Source organism: Neopsephotus bourkii, unplaced genomic scaffold (assembly GCF_033783945.1).
Source record: "Neopsephotus bourkii isolate Nb327-2 ecotype Australia unplaced genomic scaffold, CSIRO-AGI_Nbou_v1 NB_1637, whole genome shotgun sequence".
In the NCBI taxonomy this organism is placed as follows: domain Eukaryota; kingdom Metazoa; phylum Chordata; class Aves; order Psittaciformes; family Psittacidae; genus Neopsephotus; species Neopsephotus bourkii.
The window spans coordinates 12,542,133-12,551,525 of NW_026902112.1; the positions used below are offsets into that span (position 1 = coordinate 12,542,133).

A 9,393-nucleotide genomic window follows, 5' to 3' on the forward strand; every position below is an offset into this window, starting at 1 on the left:
CGTGAGCACCGGGATCTGCTACAGCATCGGGACACACCGTGACCGGCTACAGCATCGGGACACCGTGAGCACCGGGGTCTGCTACAGCATCGGGACACACCGTGACCGGCCACAGCATCGGGACACCGTGAGCACCGGGGTCTGCTACAGCATCGGGACACACCGTGACCAGCTACGGTGCCGGGAACACCGTGACCTGCCACCGAGCCGGAGACACAGGGACCTGGGGAAGGGAAAGGCAATGGGAAGTGGGGAAAGGGAAGGGAATGGGAAGGGGGTGCAGGTTCCCTTCTCGCTAACACAAAGGGCTCATCAAAAGGGAATTCGATGGGAAAAGGTTTAATCATCTGTAATGCATTTAAGCTGAGATTAAAAGCGAGCCGAGTTTTCCTGATGGGGGGTGTGTGTGTGACCGGGTCGCTCCAAGCCCCATCCAATCTGACCCTGATCACTTCCAATGGTGGGGCATCTGATAGACGAGCCAGGGCAATGGAGAAGGCTGAGGAAGATGTTACAGGTGCTATTGGGAGCTTCCTGCTGCTTCCCACGAGCTTTGGGCACTACTTCGGGATAACCCTTTCTGGCTGAGCTCAGCTGGGCAGGTCTTCTGCATGCCCCAAACCAGAGCACAGCCCAGGAGCTTGCAGCAAGGCAGGGTAAAGCTTGGCCAGATCCCATCAGAGAAATGCTGCTTCATGATGTGTGGTTTCCATAATGAAGCTTCCTTGTGGGTGACCTTTTTTTTGCTCCAGTTTGGATTCCAGCCCCACTCCCTGCTCTGCCTTCCCTGTTTCTCCGAGGAAAGTGGGGCAGATGGGTATGAACTGCCTGGATGCAGCCCATCCCAGCGTGGAATGCGAGGATGCCGTATGGTTGTGGTCGAGCTCCAGGAGCCCAGGTGAGACACACCAGCTCTAAGCATCCCTCTCCCAATTGGATTCCAGTTCTATGGCTCTTTTCCAGGTCATGTGCCTCCCTCCATGCTGGCTTCAGTTCATTTTATCCCAAGAAGCCCAGCTCCCACCAGTTTCCATAGGGATTGTGGGTTGCTCCCCACCAACATGCAGCCTCTTGGCAATGGGGACAGGCTTGCAGAGCCCCAAAGGGGAAGGCTGGGATGGGAAGGGGAGCGATGGCCACAGCTTTTCCTTGCTCTTGCTAACATTGGGTGGTTTCTCATAGTGAATATGGAGAATTTCTGACTTGGGTTGGGACAGGAATGAGTCTGACTTCTTGGAGATTCATAGTTCATGGGACTGGGAGGAGCTGCTGTGCAAGAACATCCTTGCTGTCATCACATTAGGTTCTGCTGAGTCCAGTCCTCTTGAAGGAGGGAGACAAGGGGAAAGTCCATGTGTGGCTGCAACCACAATGGGGTTTGGGTGCTGCTTTGAGATACGGATCTGGGCTGGGTGGCTGAGAGTCCCATTAGGACCTGTTTCACATCCCTCCTGCTGCCTGCCTAGCTTAGGGTCCCTTAAGGATGGGGCAACCAAACAGACCTGGATCCCCAGGGTGGATGGGAGAGGCATGTGCTGGTGCTGGGCAGAAGGCAACATGTCTGTGAGCCTCCTCCCAGTGCTCCCTTGAACCCGTCTGAGCTGACTGTGCCCAAAATAAGCAGCTCTGGAGCAAGTTTGGGCTGAGACACGCTGTGAAGCATGAGGCAGACATCCCGCCGGGCCTGGCTGCTCGGGCATGTCACAGGGCTGCAGGGAGATGAGATCCTACACCCGTTCCAGTCCAAGGGCTGATGTCAAGCTGCATGGATTCCAAAGGGAACAGCTATGGCTCATAAGAGCTGGTATTCCTTGGCTTTGTCTTCTATTAGTTATACATGAAGAGGAGCTGAAGCAAGCTCCTCAATGAGGATCTACATGACCTAGCTCACAGCCCAGAAAGCCAAGCATATACTGGGCTGCACCAGAAGGAGTGTGAGCAGCAGGTTGAAGGAGGTGATCCTGCCCCTCTACTCTGCTCTTGTGAGACCCCACTTGCAGCACTGTGTGCAGTTCTGGGGTCCTCAACATAAGAAGGACATGGAGCTGTTGGAGCAAGTCCAGAGGAGGCCATGAGGATGCTCAGGGGCTGGAGCACCTCCTGTATGGAGACAGGTTGAGAACATTGGCGCTGTTCAGCCTGGAGAAGAGAAGCTGTGGGGAGACCTCAGAGCAGCTTCCAGTGTCTGAAGGGGGCTACAAGGATGCTGGAGAGGGACTCTTCATCAGGGACTGCAGTGATAGGACAAGGGGTGATGGGTTCAGACTGAAACAGGAGAAGTTCAGGTTGGAGATAAGGCAGAAGTTCTTTACTGTGAGGGTGCTGAGGCGCTGGCACAGGGTGCCCAGAGAAGCTGTGGCTGCCCCATCCCTGGCAGTGCTTAAGGCCAGGTTGGACACAGGGGCTTGGAGCACCCTGCCCTAGTGGAAGGGGTCCCTGCCCGTGGCAGGGGTTGGAGCTGGAGCAGCTTTAAGGTCCCTTTCAACCCAAACCGTTCTATGATTCTATGACTATTTCAGTGCCCTGGAGACTCTGAGTTCCTGTCTCAGCCCAGAGCTCACCTGTTTTGCAGGAGCATTTTATAAAGTGAGAAATAAAAGCAACAATGGAGAAGAAAGAGTGATGCTCACTGGTGATCTTTGGTACCCAAAGATCTGAGGTTGAGGGCCCCGGCTGGAAGGAAGAGAGGTAGGAGGGTGGCACAAGTCAATATCACCACACCACCAGCTCCTTCGTCATGCAGCCCCACAGAGCCTCATCTTCACAGCAGACAAGGGTCACAGGTTTGTTCCTTCACCATGTCCCCATTGCCTCACGCAGGGCCTTGTTGAGCCACTGGGGCCTTTCTGTGTGACCTCAGAGCAGAGGGATGGTGAGTTGGGGGCCCCTGCAGAGGTGGTGCAGAGACTCTGCAGCAGGGAGGGGACCTCCTGCACTTTTGGACCCTGCATTGAGGAGGCTCTCGTGGCCTGAGCATCCCCCCAAGGAATCATTTGTGGACCCTATAGCAAGGTGAGACCATGGCCTGGGAAATCTGGCATGGATGGAATGGGGACCATGCAGCCAGGGGGTCAATGAAACAATAACCCACGTCTGGGTCAGAGAAGGACTGCATAGCAAGGAGGGTGCTGAACTGGGCACCCTGCATGGGATACCTATGGTCATTGCAGCAAGGGGAGGAATGGACACTCTACTGATCCCTGGTGAAGCATCACCTAGAGTTCCATGCTGAGTTTTGGGCTCCCCAGTAGAAGAGAGACACGGGGCTCCTGGAGCCAGTCATGGTGCCTGGGAGCAGTTCCAGTAGGCTGGCAGGGAGCTCATGCCCCTCATTCTGAAGAAGATCAGGAGGTGCATTCCCAGAAAGCAGAGGCTGTTGAACCTGACCTCATTCCCACAGAAGGTGACAGAAGAAACCTTCCTGGAGAGCAGTGTCATTCCCAGCAAGGTCAGGGTGATGTGCTGTGGTTTAGGTGTGGATTTTGGGAGTGGAAATTGTCCTTGACCAACCTCTGTGTCTTCCCTGTAGAAGCCACTGGGTGTTGGCCAAATTAGAGCAGTGTCTATTGCTGAGCTGTTCTTGAAGGAAGCCTTTGTCACTGTCTCCCATTACACGCTCGTAGTAAGCAGAGAAAGTCTGGGTTGTGACAGAGCCCAGTGAGGATGACTGCAAAGTGGCTGAAGGGCTGGGAGCAGAGGCTTGTAATCAGTGGCAGGAAAAAAGGTTCTGGGCAGAAGGGAAAAAAGGTGAAATTCCATGGGCAAAGAAGGAAATCCTTTTTTAGTGTAAGGAAGGTCAATGAGTGGAAGAGGTTGTGAAGTCTCCAAGGTGGAAGCTACTGAAAACCCAACTGTCCATGCCTAGGACAAGCTGCTGTAGCTGGACACTAGCTACTAACTCTAACTTGAGTTAGTCAAGTGTGTGCTGGTAGTCAAGGTATGCAGAGAGAAGTGTTATCACATCAAATCATTTCTTTGAGCCAGTGGATGGGCATGTGTCATGTCCTGGAAGGCCTCCACCTGCCACTGTGTACTGTAGTTGGGTGTCCTGGCCTTTATCCTAGGAGATGACTAGTGGCCCTTTTCCACCAACCCTAATGGCCTGTAGAGACCTGACTTCTGATGGGTGAAGCTGGAAGAGCTTTGGTAAAAGAAAGGAAGAGGAGGCTTCTCAGGCTGGGATGCAGGAGAACTTTAATGAGGTAAAAGAGTGAAGAGATAAAAGCACCAGTTGGAGGGGAGAGGGTCTGAGGTGCAAGTAGAGAGACCATCTGTCAAGGTCTAGTGCTTGCAGAAGACTATGCCAGAGTATCAAGGACTTCTTGCCTTGCAGAAGGAGCAGATCCATGAAGTTTCCTCAATGGTTTTTGCTGTTTGAGATGTTTTTCACAGCAGAAAGTACCGAACATTGCCAAAGGAGTGATGCACAGAAAGAAGTGGAAAAAAAGAGGAGGGTCCATGCGCTATGGTACAAACAGGCCCCAAGCCCTGCTTCCTCTCCTGGTACTTCGATATAAGAAGCTGTTGAGGGCAGGTCCACTCATCAAAAACAGCCCAGAGGTGCATCCTCAGTCCACGTCTTTGCTTCTAGGCTGTACGTGAGTGCTTTCAGGCGTGTTGTCAATGGCCCTTAGCAGATGTCGCATCCCCTTCCTCTGCCGTAGCAGCCCAGGCCTCCGAAGCCGTAGCCAAGGCCGTAGCCGAAGCCCCCAGAGGAGACGGGCACTCCCTGGGCGCTGAGGACGTTGCCCACGGCAGCGGATGAGGAGGACCCGACGGCGGTGCTCTGGGGGAAGGAGCTGAGGATGGGTCCTGGCAGGGTGACCAGCACGGCGGGAGGCTGGATGACGACGCGGGAGTCCTCGCACTGCCTGACACAGGGCTCGTTGCAGCTGTTGGCCAGCGGGGTGGGTCCGCAGGGGCGGCAGAGGTCGTAGCAGGCCATGTGTGTGGGGTGGAGGGGCCCTGTCAGGGGAGAGGAGAGGAGAGAATGGAAGAGAGGGTGTGGGGAGAGCGTAGGGCGTGGGGGTGCGAGGGGCGGTGGTGCAGGAGGGCGAGGCAGTGGGGAGGCTGGTGTGGGGCTGTGGGGCTGTGGTGCTGGGGAGGCGTGAGGGGTGCTGAGGCTGGGGCAGAGCGTGCTGGAAGAGCCGGGGCAGGGGGGCAGGAGCAGAGGGCAAGGGGCTTGAGGCTCACCTTGTTGAGCGCGCAGGAGAAGGCGTCAGCAGAGGCGAGTGAGGGACAGAGGCGCTGGGCCGGCTTTTATGCTGGTCCCCGAGGGGCGGGACAGCCTTTGCGCATGGCAGCATTTGTCAGCAAGCAGCTGGTGCGTGCCACAGCCTGGCAAGTCACGAGCTGGGGCGTGTTCTCCTTCCCACAGCGCTCCATTGGCATGTCCTCCTGTTGGGAACGTGTCCATCTGGCCCTGGCGGCAGCTTTTAAGTGCAAATATTAAAGGCCAAGTGCTTGGTTTTGATGGTGCGTTTCAGGACGCTTAGCAGATCATGCAATGGAAACATTGGAGAGGTGGGGTTTTGTCCGTGATGTCATCGCATGGCACTCGCATGCTGTGGTTTGCGGGTCCATTGTCAAGAGGCTGCCCCATGTCCTTGCAGCCCTCAGGCTGCTCTGTGCTTTGGAACTGTGCTGGCTATGAGTATTTGTCTTTTCCATTGTAATTGGTCCCTCCCCACCTTTCTACCAGGTTGCTGAGCCTGTCTTTAAGCCTGTCCTTTCCTGTAGGATGAGCTCTGTGGGTCTATTGCTGTCTCTTTATGTTTCTAAGGTTGTACTTGTTGTAGTGGGTTTATGTGTGAAGGTTTTGGTAAATGCGGCTGCGGTGGTGGCTTCTGTTAGAACATGCGAGAAGCTTCCTCCATGTCTCATGGATCCTGTTTGAAGAACACACGCTGGGTAAATTCATGGAGGACTGTTTGTCTTGGAAGGGACCCCAGGTTGGAGGATGAGTAGAGTGTGAGGAGCAAAGAAGATTAGCAACAGTGTATATTGAACTGACTACAACCACCAATCATCATCCCCATCTGCTGCTCTGGGGAAGGGAATATGTAATTCATGAGGTAAGGAATATCTGGAAGAAGGTTCGGGGAAGGTGTTTCAAGATCTGTTTTGTTTCTTGTAATTCTAATCTGACTTTTGGTTTTGATAAATTAAATTATTTTTGCTGAGCCAAGTCTGTTTTGCTTCCTGTGGAAACCTGTGAGTGATCTTCATATCCTGATCTCAACTCTCAACAACTGAGGAAGGGGAATGATAGAGGAGCTGAATGAGCACTTGGTGCCCAGCCAAAGTCCACCCACGAAAGAGCCCCATCTTCACAGCAGGGCTGGGTTACAGGCTTGGTCCTGCACTTGTCCCCAGTGCCCCATGCAGGGCCTTGCTGAGCCAAGGTGAGGATTATCGTGACCTCGTACTGGGGGTTTTCTGTGTGACCTCAGAGCAGAGGGATGTGAGCTTGTGTCCCCTGCAAGAGTTGATGCAGAGACTCCGCAGCAGTGAAGGTGGTGGTCAGCAGATCCCCTGCACGGAACGCTGTTGGACTGTGCAGTGAAGAGGGGCTGTTGGCCTGAGGATCATCCAAGGCTTCAGTTGAGGACCCCAGAGCAAGCTGAGACCATGGCCTGTGGACTCCAATGTGTGTGGAATGGGGACCTTGCAGCCCAAAGGTCGGTGCAACAATGAAGTGGTTCCTAAAAGCTAGAAGAGCTGAATGGTCTCTTGTTTTGAAGAAGAATAGGAAGGAAGAACTGGGCAAACAGGAGCTGTTGCGTCTCCTCTTGTTCCCATGGAAGGCGATGTAGGAAATCTTCCCAGAAAGGACTGCAAATGCCAGGAATGATGAGAAGTTGATGTGAAGTCCTCAGCATATATTTGCAAATAGTAACTCATGCTTGCTTAAACTGTGGCTCCCCTGCGTGGAAGTGCCCATTAGTGTGGATGAGGAGAGAGCCATGGCTGATGGTTACCTTAGTTGTCTTTATAAAGCCTTTGACCCTTTCACGCCTTGCATGCTCATCAAGCTGACAGAATACCTTTTGTGTTGTGGGGCCAGTGCGGTGGAGTGTAAAGTGGTTGAAGGGCTGAGCCCAGAGTCTTGTGACGAGTGGCACGACATTCAGTTGGAGGCAAGTGCCAAGTTGTATAGGACATGGATGTGGGGCCATTATGTTCAGCAGCCTCATTAAGAACCAGGCCAATATGATCAAGTCCTCAGCCAGCAAGTTGGCAGGTGATAGCTTCATTGTTTAAAAGGTGGAGATGAATCATAGAATCATAGAAAAGTTGGGGTTGGAAAGGACCTTAAGATCATGCACTTCCAACCCCCCTGCCATGGGCAGGGACCCCTCACACTAGACCATGTCTCTCAAGGCTTTGTCCAACCTGGCCTTGAACACTGACAGGGATGGAGCATTCACAACTTCCATGGGAAGCACATTCCAGTGCCTCACCACCCTAACAGTAAAGAATTTCATCCTTCTATCCAATCTAAACTTCCCCTGTATAAGATTTATCCCGTTACCCCTTGTCCTATCACCACAGTCCCTAATGAAGCGTCCCTCGCCAGCATCCTTATAGGCCCCCTTCAGATACTGGAAGCTCTTCTGAGGTCTCCACACAGCTTCTCTTCTCCAGAGTGAACAGCCTCAACTTTGTCAGCCTATGTTCATACAGGAGGTGCTCCAGTTTGTGGTCATTGTTGCAGGCCTCCTCTGGATTTGTTCCAACAGTTGCATGTGCTTTTTATGTTGCGGACACCAGAAGTGTACACAATATTCCAAGTGAGGTCCAGATTGTCCAAGTGAAGGCCCAGGTTAATTCAAGGCCGGTCAATGTCACCTCTGTGACAGGAGAGATTATGGAGCAGTTTGTCCTGGAAACTATGCCAAGGCACATGGAAAAGACAAAGGTGATCACTGATGGACACCATGGCTTCATAGTGAGTAAATCATGCCTAACAGGTTTTATGTCTTCCTATGATGGTGTTAGAGCACTGGTGGATATAGGAAGAGTGAATGCAATTATCTTTCCTCGTGTGCCAGTGGGTGGTGTTGCTGGTGCTACAGTTCCAAAGAGAGGTCTCGTGCTGCTGTTCTAAGCACCCCGATGTCCTGTTGAGCCCAGTAATTGTGCTGGGTGAGGTTGGATGAGTCTTTGGAAGAAATGAAGAGGAAGGGCCTGAGGCTGTGATGCAGGAGAAGTTTATTGAATATAAACACAGTGAAAAGGCAGGAGCAGCAAGTGGAAGGGAACCAGTCAGAGTTAAAGTGGGGCACCAGTAAGACCTTGTATGTCGTAGGTATTGCCAGGGCCCTGAAATCTTTGTGCCCCACAGTGTGAATGTCAGAAGGTTGGTACCTCCTGGGTTTGTCATGTGAGAAGGTGTTTGCAGGAGAGTGGGTGAGCATAGCAGAAGGAGCAGTGCACAGAAGGAAGTTAGAGAAGACATTGCCCAAGGACCTTGGTTAAAGGTAGCTCGGACTGGGCTATTTCACTGCTTGATTTCATTGTGCTTTGATGGGAGGAGGTGTAGATGTTGAGTGCATGTACCAGCATTGGGCCAACGGTTTGTCCTTAGTCCATGCTGTTGTTTCCATGCTATGGGCGGTCGATGTCATGGTGCTGTCAACGGCCCTTAGCAGATGTCGCATCCCCTTCCTCTGCCGTAGCAGCCCAGGCCTCCGAAGCCGTAGCCAAGGCCGTAGCCGAAGCCCCCAGAGGAGACGGGCACTCCCTGGGCGCTGAGGACGTTGCCCACGGCAGCGGATGAGGAGGATCCGACGGCGGTGCTCTGGGGGAAGGAGCTGAGGATGGGTCCTGGCAGGGTGACCAGCACGGCGGAAGGCTGGATGACGACGCGGGAGTCCTCGCACTGCCTGACACAGGGCTCGTTGCAGCTGTTGGCCAGCGGGGTGGGTCCGCAGGGGCGGCAGAGGTCGTAGCAGGCCATGTGTGTGGGGTGGAGGGGCCCTGTCAGGGGAGAGGAGAGGAGAGAATGGAAGAGAGGGTGTGGGGAGAGCGGAGGGCGTGGGGGTGCGAGGGGCGGTGGTGCAGGAGGGCGAGGCAGTGGGGAGGCTGGTGTGGGGCTGTGGGGCTGTGGTGCTGGGGAGGCGTGAGGGGTGCTGAGGCTGGGGCAGAGCGTGCTGGAAGAGCCGGGGCAGGGGGGCAGGAGCAGAGGGCAAGGGGCTTGAGGCTCACCTTGTTGAGCGCGCAGGAGAAGGCGTCAGCAGAGGCGAGTGAGGGACAGAGGCGCTGGGCCGGCTTTTATGCTGGTGCTGGAGTGCCCGAGGGCTCTGAGACAGTCTTTGTGCATGACAGCATGTTTGTGCAAGCAGCTGGGGCATGGCAGATCCTTGCAAGCAATTAGCTGTGGTTGGGTTT

At 54.0% G+C, this 9,393-nt stretch overlaps 2 protein-coding genes across 2 annotated transcripts; both read right to left on the reverse strand.

Annotated features, from left to right (window-relative positions):
- Positions 1 to 4,630: 4,630 nt before the first annotated feature.
- Positions 4,631 to 5,386, reverse strand: LOC133223456 (feather keratin 1-like). The gene is made up of 2 exons (XM_061374140.1): positions 5,204 to 5,386; positions 4,631 to 4,965 (listed from the first exon to the last, which is right to left on the reverse strand). Exons 1-2 carry the CDS (start codon positions 5,304 to 5,306, stop codon positions 4,631 to 4,633), a joined length of 438 nt encoding a protein of 145 aa, XP_061230124.1. The 5' UTR covers positions 5,307 to 5,386.
- Positions 5,387 to 8,647: 3,261 nt separating this feature from the next.
- On the reverse strand, positions 8,648 to 9,295 carry LOC133223457 (feather keratin 1-like). Its single transcript, XM_061374141.1, has one exon. It carries the CDS (start codon positions 8,960 to 8,962, stop codon positions 8,648 to 8,650), a length of 315 nt encoding a protein of 104 aa, XP_061230125.1. The 5' UTR covers positions 8,963 to 9,295.
- Positions 9,296 to 9,393: the final 98 nt, after the last annotated feature.